This window comes from Pelophylax lessonae (genome assembly GCF_965119305.1).
Source record: "Pelophylax lessonae genome assembly, chromosome: 5".
NCBI classification, from domain to species: Eukaryota; Metazoa; Chordata; class Amphibia; order Anura; family Ranidae; genus Pelophylax; species Pelophylax lessonae.
In genome coordinates this window covers 417474621-417493361 of record NC_138772.1, presented here as the reverse complement: position 1 = coordinate 417493361, position 18741 = coordinate 417474621, and the positions used below count along the sequence as shown (strand labels likewise).

General features: G+C 47.6%; 1 protein-coding gene across 1 annotated transcript in view; it reads left to right on the top strand.

Annotated features, from left to right (window-relative positions):
• Window positions 1–18741, top strand: part of PRKDC (protein kinase, DNA-activated, catalytic subunit) — a 1165045-nt gene that overhangs the window by 242099 nt on the left and 904205 nt on the right. Inside the window, exons 18-21 of the mRNA XM_082258689.1 lie at window positions 8333–8492; window positions 9345–9431; window positions 9578–9697; window positions 14142–14301. Of these exons, the coding sequence (XP_082114815.1) occupies window positions 8333–8492; window positions 9345–9431; window positions 9578–9697; window positions 14142–14301 (527 nt within the window). The remainder of the gene's footprint in view (window positions 1–8332; window positions 8493–9344; window positions 9432–9577; window positions 9698–14141; window positions 14302–18741) is intronic.

Genomic DNA, 18741 nt, shown 5'->3' with positions numbered 1-18741 from the left:
AGAGTGGCACCCACGTTTTCGCTGGATTGGTAAGTAACATGCTACCCCTCTGTCTATGGCATCTTCTGTCGGGGGACGTATGTGGGGCCTCTGTTATGGGGATGGCAGTCTATTTGGAGTCTGTGATATCCCCCCTCATGTCTGTCTGCATGGTTCCTGTGTGTCCTTCACGGGGGGCGCTATATCGGTCCTGCCGCGGTGTGGGGGGTTTGCGGGGGTCCCTTGTGGTGCTTGTGCAACTTTTTGTGGGTACAGACATGTTTGTGGGGGCACAGCGGTGTAAAATCGTGGGGCCGCCATTTCGGGTGTGGGGAGGCTGTTTGGCCTCATGTAAGGGCAGCAGCCATTTTCTCTGTAATGCTTGGCGCCCTTTCGGGCACCATCTTTAGTGTGGGCAATGTATTTCCCCATGTGCTCAGTGGCCATTTTCTCTGAGCCTCCCCCATAGACTTACATTGGCAACCATTTTCTTGTAGCTCAGTCCTATGTTCGTCCTCTAGTGGCGTGACATAATTTCCTCTCTCCAGGCACTCAGATCGAGATTGCAGCGTGGTATTGTATAGATACACTTCTGGGGGGCTTTTTCTGCTATTTTTTCGGGGGTTAGCTCTCTGCTGGCAGTTATATCCTTTAGTGCTTAGTAGCACAGTCTAGTCACTCATTGCGGTGGGAACCGCCGCTATTGCCAATTAAAGAGCCAGCGCCATAAAATTTCTAAGTGTTTTTTATGGAGTCCAAGGATAGCAAATTCCCCCCAGCTCTGTTGGAGGGTTCAGGCACTCCTGAATCCTCTGCTATAGTCTCACTTACTGCTGCACTTGCGACTTCAGCGTCCAAAGTGGATCGGTTGATGTCTGAGCGGGCTTCAATGAAAAGGCCCAGGCTTTCTCAATCTTCTGATTCGGAGCTAGATATAGTTGCCACGGACAGTGTACCCCCTGAGGGGTCTCAGTCCTCTCAGTCTGATGGGGAGGAGGGGGAGGATTCCCTCTCCGAGTCGGCCAGAGAACGCGCTGCAATGTCTGTGCTCATTAGCTCTGTTAAAGACATGCTACATTTAGAGGATGAGCCCCACCCGCCGGGTAAGCGGCCTTCCTTTGGGACCCGCAGAACCCAGAAGTCGGTTCAGGTGTTCCCCTGTCCCGCTGAGTTTCACGAAACAGTGAACGAACAATGGCACAATGTAAAGCGCAATTTTGTGGTACCTAAGCGGTTTCAGTACCGTTATCCCTTCGCTTCTCCGATGGATTCGCGCTGGACTGTGGCCCCTAAGGTGGACCACACGGTATCCAGGTTAAACAAAGCCACTCTGTTGCCCACGGAGGATTCTCCTGTGTTCTGGAACCCGTCGGATAGGCTGGTGGAATCTCTTACCCGCCACTCCTATATGGTGGCAGGTTCCTTGATGAAACCCGTGTTTGCCTCAGTAATGGTCTCTCAGGCTGTGGTGGAGTGGACTAAGGTGCTCAGATGCACCCTTATGGCTGATTCTCTGGAGATGGTGGACCAAATTATTCAGGCTGTTTTATACCTGTGTGACGCGGCCTTGGATGAGGCCCCTTTAGTCTCCCGCTTATCTGCGGTTGCAGTGACGATCCGTCGCATCGTGTGGTTGAAAAGCTGGTTGGCCGACCAGACTTCCAAGAAGACGGTCTCTGACATCCCTTATGCAGGGAATCGCCTTTTTGGGGACTCCCTGGACGAATTGGTTAAGGGGGTCACTGGGGGTAAAAGCACATTGCTGCCCCAGGTGTCCAGGGGCAAGTCTTTCCACAGTAAGTGGGGCCCTTCCTTTAAACCTAACCGGGGGTACTTTCGTGCCTTCAAGGCACAAGACAAGGGCAAATCCTTCAAGGCCTCTGGTGGCCAGAAGAACCCTTGGGCGGGCAAACCTAAAGCCGCCCACTCTGGCACGGTGGCCCAGTCCGCCTCGACCTGAAGGGGCACCCTCACCCATTTCAGGGGTGGGGGGACGTCTGCGCTGTTTTCCCGAACCTTGGCTGGCCAAGGTTCAGGACGGATGGGTTCAGGAACTCATTCGGTCAGGGTACAAGATCGAATTTTGATCACGCCCAGCAGACAGATTCTTTCCCTCAAATCTTCATTTGACCCAGGTTGTTTCCAAGATCTCCAACGGGCGGTTCAGGATCTCCTCGCCCAGGTGGTGATCGTCCCAGTGCCACATCGGGACAGGTTTCGTGGTTTTTACTCTAATCGGTTCACGGTGCCAAGAAAGGAGGGCAAAGTGTGTCCAATTCTGGACCTAAAGTTTCTGAACCGCTTCGTGAGGGTTCAAAAGTTCTGCATGGAATCCCTCAGATCAGTGGTTGTTTCCCTGAGTCTAGGAGATTTCCTGGCTTCCATCGACCTCAAGGATGCGTATCCACACATCCCCATCTACGAAGGTCATCAGAGGTACCTCCGATTCGCAATCGCGGAGGAGCACTATCAGTTAGTGGCGTTGCCTTTCGGTCTCGCTTCAGCTCCAAGGGTGTTTACCAAAGTGTTGGCTCCTGTCCTGGCCCTGTTGCGGGAACAGGGGATTGCAGTCCTTGGGTATCTGAACGATCTCCTGTTAAGGTCGAGTTCCAGTCCAACGCTGTTGCGCGATCTTTCAACCACGGTTCAGATGCTCCAGGAGTTCGGGTGGACCATCAATTTTCAGAAGTCGACCTTGTCTCCTTCTGTTCCCCTCCCTTACCTGGGGATGGTTCTGGACTCCGCCCAAGCAAAAGTCTTCCTGCCGGAGGACAAACTCTGGACTCTACAGAACGAGGTCAGGTCCCTCAGGGACAATAAATCCTCATCGCTCAGGACCTGCATGCGGTCCCTGGGATTGATGGTGTCAGCCTTCGAGGCAATACCATTTGCACAGTTCCACACATGATCTTTGCAAGCGAAGATTCTGGGAGAGGCTCCAGTCTCCGGCTCTGACGGAAGGGAAATCCTTCCGGCCGTTGTTATGGACGGTGATCACCACGGACGCCAGCCTGTCGGGGCTGGGGTGGCGTTCTGGGCTAGGTTTGCTTCGTTGGTCGGATCGGCTTCGGGGCTGCCCTGTGCGTGTGCAGACGGACAACGCACGGTGGCTTACATCAATCACCAAGGGGGCACCAGGAGTGCCTGGGCGGCCAAGGAAGTGGCAGAGATTCTGTCCTGGGCCGAGACGCAGGTCTCGGCGCTTTCGGCAGTTCACATTCCGGGAGTGGAGAACTGGCAGGCCGACTATCTGAGCCGTCAGACCCTGGACCAGGGGGAATGGTCCCTACACCTGGAGGTGTTTCAGATGCTGTGCGCGCGATGGGGATCCCCGGACGTGGATCTGTTCGCGTCTCGTCTAAACAACAAGGCGGGAAGGTTTGTGGCAAGAACACGCAGTCCTCTGGCAGACGCCTTGGCGTCAAATTCCTTTATCCGCACCTTTATTCAAGGGGTGCGTCATCTGGCTCCCCCTAGGAGGGCACCCTTGCCTCCTTGGGACTTGAATTTGGGTTTTTCCTTTTGCAACGTCCTCCATTTGAGAACATCCGGGAGATTCCTCTGCCTGCGCTGTCACGGAAAGTCTCCTTTCTGGTGGCGATCACAGAGTGTCGGAGTTGGCGGCCCTATCTTGCCTCTCTCCCTACCTGGTTGTTCATAGGGATAAGGTGGTCTTGCGACCTCATCAATCTTTCCTTCCAAAGGTGGTGTCGGATTTCCATCTCAATGAGGACATTGTCTTGCCCTCGCTGTGTGCGAATCCTAAGCATCCTAAGGAGTTTGCCTTGCATTCCTTGGATGTAGTCCGGGCGATCATGATTTACCTGTCTACTGAATCCTTTGGTACGTCGGATTCTCTTTTTGTCCTTCCTTAGGGACCTCGGAAGGGTATTTCTGCGTCTGCGGCAACCATTTCTAAATGTTTAGCGCTTGTGGGTGCCTCAAACCCAGTTAGATGGGGTTTTTATGGGCAAGAGTGAATCAAGTAGTAGTAAAATAAGATTTATTGATAATAATAAAAATACAAGTCATAATGGGATAGCCCATAAACATAGATTGTTTGTGTATGGGTAAAGGCCCATAGTGTGAGATAAGAAAAGTATGGAGTATATAGTGACTCGTGAATATCAAAGAGGGGAGGTGACTTGGGTGGACTATTTTCGCTCTGTTCGTTCCCTTGTGTGGAGAACAGGGTCCAGAGCATAGGTCCTAAGGATGGTCACAATGGTCCTACGTGTTTCGGCCTGAAAAGGCCTTTCTCAAGGATAGGCCCCCAATTCTAAAAGTAGCAATAGTATATATGTATGAACATCCAGTGTATAAACTCACAGAGGAGAAATTCATATTTTACAAAGGAAAAATCAATTGTTTAACATACATGTTTTTTAGCCCGATGCATGTGTGTGCACTATCCTCAGGGATTTCGGACTGCAACAGGAACAAGATGCTGCTCCACAGGTGGTGTTAACCTCCTGTGTGGGGGTGTGACAAAACAGGATGCGTTTTTACTTCTGATTTCAACGGTGGGATCCTAGTGAGTAGCGGCGCTCCCCGGTGGGGCTTGGCCAAACCCGATCTACTGGTCGGGACAAATCGGAGCATGAGAAAGGTGCTCGGCGCCTCCCAATCCTCCCTCCATCTTAGGATACTCAGGGCTCCCTCTAGCCGTGCCGGCGGCCGCTGTGACACGACCGGAGAGCCACCGGGGAGCGCCGCTACTAACTGCGCAGTCGCACCACCCGGGGAGGTTACATAAGGATCATGTCACGTGATGCCGCTCAGCAGTGGACTGCGCATGCGCGGCACACATAAAAGGCCGGGGAACATCCACAGATCCTCAGTCTCTCTCCAGCAGAGGGAGAGAACGGATCCTGGAAATAGACGCTGCCGCATCCTTCACCATCCAAAACAGTAAGTCATACAACAGCACTGGAAGCATGTCACTGATTTATCTTCCAACTCAACCTTAAACCTTTGTGCAACTTATTCACAAACTACTAGATGGAAGCTACTTCTCTAACCCTGAACAAACCAAGAGGCAATCCATTTAGGATCCCACCGTTGAAATCAGAAGTAAAAACCACTTTTACTATTTATTATCCCTTTTGTTGCACAATATGGTTGATTTATAACCAAACACATCCTGTTTTGTCACACCCCCACACAGGAGGTTAAAACCACCTGTGGAGCAGCATCTTGTTCCTGTTGCAGTCCGAAATCCCTGAGGATAGTGCACACACATGCATCGGGCTAAAAAACATGTATGTTAAACAATTGATTTTTCCTTTGTAAAATATGAATTTCTCCTCTGTGAGTTTATATATTGGATGTTCATATATACTATTGCTACTTTTAGAATTGGGGGCCTATCCTTGAGAAAGGCCTTTTCAGGCCGAAACACGTAGGACCATTGTGACCATGCTTAGGACCTTTGCTCTGGACCCTGTTCTCCACACAAGGGAACGAACAGAGCGAAAATTGTCCACCCAAGTCACCTCTCCTCTTTGATATTCACGAGTCACTAAATACTCCATACTTTTCTTATCTCACACTATGGGCCTTTACCCATACACAAACAATCTATGTTTATGGGCTATCCCATTATGACTTGTATTTTTATTATAATCAATAAATCATCTTATTTTACTACTACTTGATTCACTCTTGCCCATAAAGTCCCCATCTAACTGGGTTTGAGGCACCCACAAGCGCTAAACAATTGAATCTAAGGGACAGTGGCAAAACCCGACTAAAGGGCTCCACTGAGATCAAAACCCCCTTTTCATAACCATTTCTAAATGTATCAGACAGACGATTGTACAGGCTTATTCGCTTAAGGAACGGGTTCCGCCCTTCCCTGTCACGGCGCACTCTACCAGAGCGGTGAGTGCGTCTTGGGCCTTTCGCCATCAGGCGTCGGTGTCCCAGGTGTGCAAAGCGGTGACTTGGTCGTCCGTGCACACCTTTACAAAATTTTACAAACTTGACGTTTTGGCATCGGCAGATGCCTCCTTTGGCCGCAAAGTTCTGAGTGCGGCAGTGCCTTAGGGGAGACATGGCGTTTTTAGCCTGTCCCCTCCTGTTGGGGGTTTTTCCCCCTTGGTTATTTTGCTTTCCTGGGTTTGTTCGCTCCTGTTGAGCTTTCCTGTTACCCAGTGTTTTACCTTTCTGGTTCAGATAAGTTTCTTTTCTCTGACCTGGGTGCTGCGTTGCCTTTTTGAGACGGTAGCGTTTTCAACCCCTCGCATCACTACTGGGATATCCCAAAGCAGTGTAGAAGACTGTATGAGTGGACGGCGACTGTCAGAGGACGTAAGAGAAAATATAATTTTTTGTAAGAACTTACCGTAAAATTATTTTCTGAGTCCTCTTGACAGTCGCCACCCCCGCCCCTCTTTTAGGGTTCATGGACTATCTACTGCTTGCTACCGAACTGAATTGGGAATGCTGCTAGCAGGGGGGTATTGGACCAGAGGGACAGCCCCCCTATAGGTGTGTCTTTGCAAAGTTTTTGTGAATGTTTCTAACAAAATCTTCTGCCTAGCTTACTCCCGTGGATAAGACCAATACCCTGTAGTGAAGACTGTATGAGTGGGCGGCGACTGTCAGAGGACAATAATTTTACGGTAAGTTCTTACAAAAAAATCTATTTTCTCCCTCAATCCAACAAAGGCAATGAGCAAGCAGGGTCCCTCCTTCTCTGCACACAAGCTTCTTTTTCATTCACTAGGCGCTTTAAGGGTTTCCAGCCTTCCAAGTCCTCAGCTTGAAGTCTTGCCCTCACCTGTTCTCCAGGTGGGGTCCCCTTCTTTGATTTGTGGATCTGTGGACTTCTCTACTGCCCAACAAATGGGTCCGTGATCGGATTTTGCTGGGCTACAAAAATAATTTCTTTGTTGTCCAACTGACAGATTCTTTCTTTACAATCTCTACCTGTTCCCATCACGGCTACAGGCCCTTTACAAGGCGGTTCAGGATCTACTGCTTCAGGGTCTGATTGCTCCGGTCCTTGACCTGGAGAGGTTTCTAAGGTGTTACTCCAACCTGTTCGTGGTTCTGAAAAAGAAAGGGGTCCGTCTGATCCTGGAAAAGAAGAAAAGCGCCACTCTAAGTGCAGTAGACTCGGTAATTTATTAAACATATACCATCATGGGTACTCACAAGATTAAAAGAGTAAAAACATGGTGAATTCCTCAAAAGATCGGTGGGTCCAATGCCTCGGCGAGGGGGGGACTGTTGTGCTCCGAACGAATCCGTGTCTGACTGCGGGAGTCAGCGATGTGCGGACCTAGGGGTCCCCAGCAGCGCCTCCGGCGGCGGACTTCCGGGTTGGGCGTGGGGCGCACTTAGAGTGGCGCTTTTCTTCTTTTCCAGCATCTTGCAAGTTCTTTCTTCTATACTTGAGATTAAGCTGCCTTCAGGAGAGCACAGACCGGTTTTCACTTATGGACTCTATGGACTTTTTCACAACACCATTCAGGTCCGTTTACTTTTCCATATGATTATTAGGAGGCTATTGAGGTTCACCTTTGAGTCCGATTGCGCCAGTCCTTTTATGTTTGTTTCTGTCCGTCTGATCCTGGATCTTAAGGCCCTGAATTGCTTTGTAAAGGGGCAATGGTTCAGGATGGAATCCATACGTTCTGTGATGACCTCCCTTCATGGGGGGGGGGGGGTATTTCCTCCCCTTATGTTTTCACGTTCCTATCTTTCCCGTGCACCAGCTCTACCTAAACTTTGCACACTCTTTCAGATAGCTATTTTGGCTACAAGGTTTTGCAAGCGGTCCTTCTGAAGGTTATTGTTTTCCTCCTCTGGGGGCTACTTGGGTATTGTTGGATGTTCTGTTCTGGTTATCCATCCTTTATTGAGGAACTGCTTTGGGACGCCCCTACTTTGAAGATTATGAAATGCTGTGTCTGTCAATAAACAGAAGTGAAAACTGGAGTCTGTTACTCTCCCTGTAATATCCATTTCTCTGAGTTAATTAAAAAACACAGCACCCACCACTCCTTTTTGTTTTATATCCTTGTACTGCTTTGTGACGAACTGAGCTGCCTATTGCAGAGAAGGGAGTTTACTACTAACTTAGGACTGCCCACAGGCGGTGCTGTGCTTGTTTTTTTTTTTGCCTAGTGTCGTCCTGAGGGTGTCCCTATAACCCACGGTCAAGATTTATGAAGTGCTGTGTCCGTCAATGAACTCTTATCACAATTCTGTTTTTCTGTGCTTGCAGTATTATAAAATATGTTACTGTATATGTTTTTTTTTTTTTTTTTACCAGATAAGTGTTGCACGTAGATGTCATTCTGTTTCTTGTTTGGTAATTGATATTATTTTACTTTCATTCAAGTGAAATACTACCAAGCAAGCATGTGGAATTCTTTGAGCCCTGGGTTTTTGTGTTTGGCTATGAACTTATTCTGCACTCCACACGGCTGCCTCTGATCAGTGGATTTTACAAACTGTTGTCTGTTGTGATGAGAAATGCAAAAAAATTGAAGTACTTTGAGGTATGGAATTTGATCCTAAAGACCGTTCATAAGCAGAGTGTATATCATTTTGATAAATAGTGTTGGAAGATTATTTTTTTCCCCACAGAGAAGCTCTATGGGTTTCTAATAACTCAGTTTATATCCCTACATGTTCAAAAATGGAAAAGCAGAATATATGAAAAATTTTTTATTTTTAATGAAATGTCACACAATGGCTCCTGAGTGTAAGGCTATATTTAAACCTGAAGGCTGCGGAATTGACATTTTTGGCATCAAATGTAGGGCAGCTTTTTTGCTTGAATAGGCTGCCCTATGCTCTAAAAATGCACTTAAGTAGCTAGTGTACCCTTTTTTTGGAGCCAACTTTGGTGCATTTTTTAATAGTGGTTTTTTTACCCATTTTTCAGGTGGTTTGTTGCATGATAAAATGTCCATTTCTTTAGCGTGTTTGGGGTGACATTAACAATAAATGGTACCCAAACATGCATTGTGATTTTGCCTTCAATTCCAATCTGCTCAGATGTGAACGGGGCCTTATTTATATATTGCCCAATCACCATTAATGCAGCAATTCTGGGTTTGGTGATCGTAGATGCACTTTTTCAGCTCTTCACCTTTTGGGATTGATTTAGTAATGCTGAAGAGTGCAAAGTCTGGTGCAGCTCTGTATAGGCACCAATCAGCTTCCAGCTTCAGCTTTTTTGTCAAAGCTTAATTGAACAAGCTGAAGTTAGAAGCGGATTGGCTACCATGCATAGCTGCATCAGATTTTTCACCTTCCAGTTCTAGAAAATCAACCCCTTTATGTTTTGTAGAGGTTGTCTTAACGCCAGCGTGTAGTTACAATTTACATTTTTTTTTTTCAATCAGGGTTTTTTTTCAAAAGGTTCTAAGAAAAGTCTGGAAGATCCTGAAAAGCTTTCTTGCTTTGCACTGTATTCAAAATTTGGAAAAGAGGTATAATATTTCATGCAGTCAGTTTGTTTTTTTTGTTCGTGTTTCTTTTTCTTTTTTTACATGTTTATTTCTGAGTGATTTATTGTACTTTTATATAACTTTTTACACTGTCCTAATGGTGTGCTTGTTGTGCTTGTTGATTCTAGGTATCTTCCAAAATGAAACAGTATAAAGATGAGCTTTTGGCATCTTGTTTAACATTTATCCTTTCTCTACCTTACAATATTATCATGTTGGACATGAAAGCCTATGTTCCATTATTGCAAGTAAGTATCCCGACTCAAGAACCTTCTCTTAAAATACGTTGGTGATTTAATATTTAGTATCAAAATCTCTACTCTGCACACTACCTTTTTCAGTGCACTACTGCTTGCATGTTGCTATAAGGTTTATTGAGGTTGCCCATTAATTTAGAATAGGTAGCTAGCCTATAGCAATGAATGAAAAACATCCCTGTGGCATTTGTTCAATGCAATAACACGTGCAGCGTGGTGCGCTGTTGTGTGGGTGTGTTGGCTTTGGAGGGCTATTCTAAATGAGTGGCACCTCCAATGCACCTCTCCTTACCTTTTGATGATTTCCAAGCAAAGAAGTAAAAACTGTTAGTGTGCTGCTAATACAAGATAGGAAATTAGCAATTGTGCTAAAATGAGAAATCTTAGCCCATTTACACTAAGTGGAGCTTTAGTAATAATCCAGTGTAACCTGTGTGTAGTATCTGCTTACAGATTTTGCTCCAAAAGTTGCATGTTCGCTTTCATAAACTTTACAATGAGCTGCAGCAACAGGACATTTTTTTGTTTTTTCAAAAACAGAGAGTTTATTGTGAAAAAAAGACACAATTTCACAAACAGTAGTGTAGTCATGAATAAGCCCCCGTTCACACTAAGGCGACCTGTGAGGCGACCTGGTCGCCTCACAGGTCGCCGTAGGTCGCCTCCCATAGGGAAGCTGCAGACCCGTTCTAATAGGAGCGACACAAGTCGCTCCGACTTAGAAAAAGGGTCCGGAGCTTCTTTGGGGCGACCAGGAGGCGACCGCCATAGACTTCAATGTTATGAAGTCCGTGGCGGCCGCCCCGAGGTCGTGGCGCGAAGTAGCGTTGCTCGTATGTGAACGGGCACTAAAAAATATTGTATACATTGCTGACATAGAGAGGAAGCGAGTAGATAACAATCACCGGGTTGGAGAAGTACCGAGAACGGTGCAGTACAAGTAGAAGGGTATGCGTGCAATAGCAGTGACAGTGGAGCCACTAGGTACAAGTAGCCGGATTCTGAATCCATTTGTCCCAGACTTTATTGTATTTTGTGGGGCAGCCCCCATTTTTATACATAATACAATGATACGGCAAAATGGAATTGACCTCTTTCATCCATTGTGGGAAACCCGGGGGGCTCTCTCTCATCCATTGCCTGGCCACCAACTTCCTAGCTACAAAGAGGGAGTGTTGCAGGAAGACTTTCATAGGCTTATCCATAGCATCCTCTGGGTAGATACCCAACAAGCATTGTATCTGAATAAATCCGCGCTAAGTTTATCCAAGGATAAATTAAGCAGATATGTGCACAGATAAGCTGCAGCCTCCCTTGAACTATAGCCGAAAAGCTATATAAGGACCCCACTACCGGACCCCACTTGGGGATACCTGAGAAATCCTGTGGACCCCACATCACATCTCCCCCAGGAAGGGAACTACCACACAGAGCAAGGACCAGCAAGACACATCCACAGTACCCGCTCTATACCCCTGTGTGGGGTGGGTACATCTGGTGAGTAGGTTTTCTAATAGGGGTCATCCCGCAACTCACCAGTCACCCACCTTGGGGGTCACCGTAAGATACCGTTCACTTATCTCTCTGGGCACATCCACTAATTTATGGACTCATCCTATCATATGAACTGATTGAATACCACCTCCTGCTGCACTTTGTATAAAAGTTTCCCGCACATTTACCATTTACGGACTCATCCTATTATATGAACTGATAAAATACCACCTCCTGCTGCACTTTGTATAAAAGTTTCCCGCACATTTATTTTGTCCGCAAATTTTCCCGCACATTTATTTATTTTGCATATAATTTTCCTGCACATTTCTACCATTTATATATTGGATTCACCTAGCACTATTTGTTGTTTCATCTGTCACCATTTATATTTATTCACTTATTTATTCATTTATCATTTTGTGTTCACATCTTTATCTAGTACTTTAATAATTTATTTAAGGTTGCTTACTCTGTATTATTTTTGTTGATTATTTATTCAGAATTGTCACATATTTATTATTGGATATATATACGAAGGCATATTCATTCATTGTAGCACTTTGCACTTTGTATTACGCCCTCTGGTGGCCATTTTTCATATTTTTTAAATCATCATATTTTTTATCTTTCACCTCAATTATTGAGTTTTACCTTCACACCATATATTTATATATTTATTCTCAATCACATCTGTGTACAACACACAACATTTATATATTTCAGTACCTATTTGCACCTTATAGAATAAGCAGCGCCATCACCTTTATTCCGACATACCCAACAAGCATTGTCTAGGGTCTAGCTGAAGTGGGGAGCCCATGGTATCATGCAGTAAGGTCACAACTTGCTGCCAATAGGCCTGAATTCGGGGGCAAAGCCAGAGGAGGTGGTGGAACGTACCCTGGGCGGAGTGACACATAGGGCATTCCCGAGAAAGATTAGGTCGGTATCTTGCCAGCCTAACTGGAGTAAGGTAAGCGCGGTGGACTATAAATAACTGGGTTAGCCTATCAGAAAGTTTAGGAGACACCTGCTGGCATGTCTCCAGCGCATCGCTCCAATCCTCATCCTCAATGTCGCCGACCTCCGACTCCCAGCCAGCCTTCAGGGCATACGCCATAGAGGTGGAGGAGGGCGAGTGCAGCTCCGAGTACAGGATGGAGATCAAATGGCTAGGCTCAGTGCACCTAATTATCTCTAGGACCGGGAGGGACTCCAAGGGGGGCATGTCAGGCGGCACCTGCGCCTGAAAGGCATGTCTAATTTGGTAGTAGCGGAATAGCATGTGTTCCGGTAGCTGACAGGAAACTCGCAAGTCATCAAAGGTGCGGAGGGTGGATCCCATCACTATGTGGGAGAGATAATATATTCCCTCACCCCCCCACAACCAGGGTTCGGCACAGGACATTTTTATAATAGTAATTTAATGCTGGTTGGTATTAATGAGAAATCAATTGCAAATATTAAAATCTGCAGAAGTGGGCTGGGCAAAGCTGGATTTGCTATTCTTATTCACACATGGCAGCTGCAGTTCACAGAAATCCCTGTGATGTCAATGGAACATTGTAACCACTGTGTTGAAGCCCCTTAGTTTTATCTTTGATCCTGAGTGTCCCTGACAGCTGGCAGTTTTGGCAACAAACACAGCTGGGCCAACGCCATTAAGACCAAGTGCCTTATTAACCTTAGGACTGGTTTAAAATGCCCAGAACTCAGGTGATTAAAGACATTTTACAGTGTATGTTTATTGTGAATATTAAATGTTTACTATCATAATCAGTTGAATTAATGCTAGGTTCAGGCAAGAATATTAGTTTGCTGAATACTGTAGAGGAATCCTTATCCCGCGAAGTGTAGTGGCAGTCCCCAGTGATGCCTGAGAGCTTTGACTGATAGGTAGCAATCACTCTAAAAAGTTCCTCTAAATGTTGGGTCCAGATTTATCATATCATAATGTCTAATTTGCCATTTTCCCAATGCTTTATGAGCCATCAAACCTATGATGACAACTTATGATGATGAGAAAGTCGGATGTAAAGGCTAACTCAACCCTTTGCAGCATTTTACACTTTACGCGGTATTTAGGGTACAACATGGTGACAAGCGAATTCCCCCATCCTTGACAGTGTATGTAAATTCTTCTGCCTCGCAGCCGCGGTTACCTTTGAGATCTGTGCATGAATGAACTACAAATCTCTCAGAAGACAAAAAAACGAGTGTGGTAATCACTGCACTCGTAGTCCATTGACACTTCCTTTGTAAAGTACTTCATTACAGAGCTAGAGATGGAAAAGTCTGCAGAAGCCTGGCATTGCACACGTAATCCACTGATCACAGGTGCAATGCTTTGCCACTATTTCTGCAACATAACATTCAATTTACATTGTTTTTTTTTTTTTTTTTTGTGCAATTAAATGGCAATTTTGTATTTTTAAAAGGCTGCCTTAGCCTTTATCCTTACCATTTTTCTTAACAATTTTTTTTTTTTTTATATTTCTCCATAGTCACCTGTCAGACATATACTTGTGCTAGATAATGACAACTATAGAATGAGGATGTGAATCACTGAAAATGAATCTTACTGGAAATATCCTTTTCATAAGTTTTATTTGTTACTAAATCTTCTTTGGACTATTTCTCTTCTTTTATACATAATTTATCCAAATGTATTTAATAGCAGACACTCTTAGGAGCAAAACAGTATGTAGTGGAGCAGCGCTAAACACACATATTTTGCCAGGCTTTATAAATGGGTCTCCCAGATTCTGAAGATTTCAGTTTTTTTTCTACTATATCCTCTATGCAACTAATTACCCATTTCCTATTTCACCATTCTTGTGTGTGAGAAGACAGAAAGCTTAGTTTATGCAGTATTTTGCCTGCCTTGTGTCCCAGGTATGTACAAAATTGTAAAATGGATTTCTTTATTTTGATCTAGTCTGCATTTAGGTTGGGCTTGAGCTGTCCGCCTCTTGCTGATGCTGGCCTTGATGCTCTTGAAGATTGGTCTTCCCGAATTTGCCAAAGTAAAATGCAGCCTTATTACAAGGATATTCTACCATCACTGGATGGATACTTGACTAGTTCATCACCCTCAGGTAACAGAAAGTATAGAAAATGGACATTTATTAAAAGGGGGACATTTATAATCGATTGTCATGGACAGCACAACTGTCTCACTATCAGTTTTCGTGTATGTTGATATGTTTATTGAAGACCTTTCTATATGAGGTAAATATTTAAAGACTTTAGCTACCCGTATAATAGTAGAATTTTGTTAACAAAATATTAGTTTTTAGAACGTTTGTTCAATTTTTGATTTACTAAACATTAGTAGCTTTTGACCACATTGACAAGCAAATTCAAAGGAGCAGGACCAGGATGAAAACCTGTTTCTCTATCGTTCTTTGACAGATGCAGCTCCATATCTTATAAGACAATTGGGTTATGCTTCTTCCTTCAGGAATAGGACACTAGGCAGAAAAAAGCTTTACCACACCTATGGGGCTGTCCCTGTAGGCATAACCCCACACACTCTGCTACTGCCCTTAGTTTGTTTCTGCCTAGTTTAGGAGTAGGACCTAGTTCCCTGCTGGGACTTTGGTCTTAGCTATTTAAAAGGGAAAGTTTTGTTATATGTATTTTTTATTTACTAGTGTTCCTGGAGAACTACAGGCAACGGCTGGCTGGGTTTCAGACTGGATAATCTAGATCCTTAAGGTCTCCCAGCCTGTCCAGCGAGTGTGAGCAGGTTACAGTCCAGCACTAGGCCTCGACACGACAGAGCCCCAATGGATGGGGATGAGCCTGCAAGTGGACCGTCTCGCTGGGATGTGGCGACCTGGAATGCCCCGAGTCGCACCGTACCTCCTGGCTGACAGCACCCTCCACCCTGGGTGGGAGGTGGTCTGTTTGGAGTACCATGATATAGTGAGTAATGCTGTCCCCCCAATCCTCTGGCAGTCTCGGGGTGGACGTGGGCCCCCTACCTGGGAATGGTCGAATCCTCGGGAGATTCCCTCGGTTCCCCTGGCCTCTCGGACATACCAGCCCCCCCCCCTTTCTCTAGTAGGTTCCTAGCTTTTTTTTTGGGGGGGAAGTAATATTACGGCTGCTGCGGCGCTCCGGGAGACCGCATGGCGCGCCGTGGGGGGGGGCGCCATTTTGCTGTAGATTCCTGCTCATTATGTTTCATTGACAATGTATCGGAAGCCGTTTTCTGTTAGTTCCTCATAAAAATGCATGGGCCGGCCATATTCTTGTAGTCCAGATCGCTGGACAGGCAGCAGGCATGGCACATTTGATCTAGCAATGACCCAGGCATTTTTTTTCTATTTCTATGTCCTGTGTCAGATCGTTTTTACTTTCGGTTTAACAGAAAGTCCCAGAAACAGAACAGTTGGTAATGTTTTTGGGGCCACCTGTAGGTTTTCCTTACTCACTCTGCTATCAGATTGTACTGGATTGGGATTTGTGATACCGCTAGTGCGGCGGAGGGATCGCAATTTCTCTGTCGCTCATTGACAGACGCAGGACTGATATCTTGATATCCGTAGGGTTATACTGCCCCCTACAGGAGTAGGACACTAGGCAGGAAAAAAGTTCTGGCCACACCTATGGGCAGTCCCAGGGGGTATATCCTCTCTCTCTCCCTGCTATAGGATGTCAGTTTTTTTCTGCCTAGTCAGGAGTAAGGACCTAAGTTCCATGCTGGGATCTCTGGTCCTGGCAAGTTTTTTTTAGATAAATCTTTTTTTAATTAGCTTTTTTTCTCCAGTTGTTCCTGTGAGTTCTTCAAGCAATTTTGCCGGATCTGGGCGATGGGCTGGATGCAGAGATCCAGTGGTCACCCCAGCCGGCCTACGAGCGCGTGCAGACCCAGCTCCGCGCTGGCTCGGCAGCGACCTAGTCCCGCTGGACAAGGACTGGCCCGCAGGTTAAACGTCCCGCCGAGTCGCATACGACCGGTCGACGGCCGAGTCGCAGCGTCTCCTTTGGCCGACACCCCCCCCCCACTGGGCGGCGAGGGGTTTTGTCTAAAGCGGCGCCCGCTCTGTTCCGTAATGGTGAGTAAATGCTTCCCCCCCTTCTCCTCATGGTTGACCCGGGCCCCTCCCTGGGTCGGTCGGACCCACACTAATCTGGGTTCCCCTCTGTTCCCCTGTGCACCCCCCCCCGTGGTGTCCCTCTCCCCCCTCCCCCCTCCCTCCCCCCCTTTGTGGGGTGGCTAGCCGTTCATGCAAGCCGCTCAGGGGGCGGGGGTGGGGGGGTCCCGACAGTGCGGACGGCTGTTGTGCGGGGGGGGGGGCTTCCTCCCTGGCTTCCCAGGGCCTACCTGCCGATCGATCGTCTGTTAGTGATGTGGGGACCCCCCTTCCCACCGCAGAGCGCGGGCCGCCATTTTTTTTGGAGTCCCTCGTGTGGCTCATGGGGGCGGCCATCTTGGTACACCCAGCTCGTTTTGTTTGCAGAGCTGGGCAGCTGTGGGAGTTACTGAGGGCGTGTGAGGGGGCGGAGCCCCTCCCTAGACCCGGGAAGATCGCTCCACAGGACTTCCTTGTCATGTAGACAATGCTGAGACCAGTCCTTTTGAACTCTGGTGCATCGTTTGGTGAGCCTTTTGGGGGTCTCTCTCTTTGTGTGGGGGTCTCGAGGCACGCTGTCTCATTGAGGGGCGCTGTAGCGCTGGTGACATTTTGCGCAAAAAAAAGTTTTTTTCAATTTTGTCATACTTTGCTGACGGGTTCCCCTGGTGTTACCATGGACCCTGCTGCACGTGTCCCCACCTGATCCCCCTCGAGGTGGCCGCAGGACCCTCCGATTCTCCGCTCACCATTGATGCGTTTTCGGCGGTCCTGGAGTCATTTGTGTCCGGGTGGAGGCGGCCTGTCAGGGACGGGGGGCTAAAAAGCGACCCCCGCCTACCCCTGTCTTGTCTGATGCCTCAGATTCTGATCCTGAGACAGTCTCTGCTGCTGTGGGTTCCTCCTCTGGGGCTGCTGTCTCGTGCCCCGTCTCCTCTGATAGTGAGGCGCTGGTGGACGCACTGATTGTGTCCGTCCGGGAGACCCTATAACTGGAGGTTGCACCTGCGGATGCAGCTCATACGGAAGTTGCCTTTGGCACTCGCAAGCCCTCCAGAGTGGCGAAGGTGTTTCCCTTTCCCAAATGCTTTGAGGATATCATTAAGAAGGAGTGGATCTGTCCAAAACGACCCCCTGGGATGCCCAAACGGATTGCTAGGCGCTACCCGTTTGAAGAGTCCCTCCTTAAAAAATGGACGTTGCCACCTTCGGTGGATCCGCCGGTTTCCAGACTAAATAAGGCTACTGTTATCCCGTTGGAGGATTCCCCGTCCTTTCGGGATCCAGTTGATCGTAGGGCGGAATCTGTGTCCCGTTCCATATTCTCCCTGGCAGGGTCGGCCTTGAGGCCTGTGTTTACCATTGCTCTGGTTTCACAGACGTTGACGGAATGGGCCAAGCTGTTACGCCATGACCTGGAGGGGAGAGTCTCCCCCCTGCCGTGGCGGAGTTGCTGGAGAAAATGGTGCAGGGGCTACAGTTTGTTTGTGACGCCGCACTGGACGCTGCTCCATGGCTGGGGCGTGTGTCGATCTCGGCGGTGGTCCACCGGCGCATGCTATGGTTGAAGTGCTGGTCGGTGGATCAGGCTTCCAAAAAAGCCTTGACTGATCTCCCTTTTTAGGGGGATCGCCTGTTTGGTGCTACCTTGGATGAGATTATCAAGGATCCCACTGGGGGCAAGAGCACCTTTCTACCACAGGCTAATAAGGGTAAGGAACCTCGCCGCAGACAGGGACCTTCCTTTTCAGCTCACAAGAAGTTTTTTCGCTTCTCCGGGGCGGGCGACAAGGCGAAGCTCTCCAAAGCCCCCCCCAGGGGGTTTTAAGAGACCCTGGTCTGGTAAGCAAAAATACGGTCCTTCCAGACCTGAGGATAAGACCGCTTCAGCCTGAAGGTGTGCCCCCACCCATATCAGGGGTGGGGGGGGGGGCGTCTTCAACAGTTCCCGGACCCGTGGCTCTCCAGGATTCAAGACAAATGGGTTCACGAGGTCATACGGTCGGGATACAAGATCGAGTTTCGATCGCTTCCACCAGCGCGGTTCTTCCCTTCCAATATGTGACTGTCCCCGGATCGCCTAACGGCTCTGTTGGGGGCAGTGCAGGACTTGATGCAACAAGGAGTGGAGTCCATTCGCACAGTGGTGGCCTCCATGCATCAGGGGGATTTTCTGGCGTCCATAGACATCAAGGATGCCTATCTTCACGTTCCCATTTACGCAGGACATCAGCGGTTTCTGCGCTTTGCTGTGGGAGAGGACCACTATCAATTTGGGGCGTTACCCTTTGGTCTCGCCTCTGCTTCCCGGGTTTTCACAAAGGCTTTGGCCCCAGTTCTGGCGCTGTTGCGGCAGCGGGGCATATTGGTTCTGGGCTACCCGGGCGACCTCCTCCTCTGTGCGGAGTCGCCGCAGGCTCAGTTTCATATGCGGACTCTCCAAAAGAGATTCTT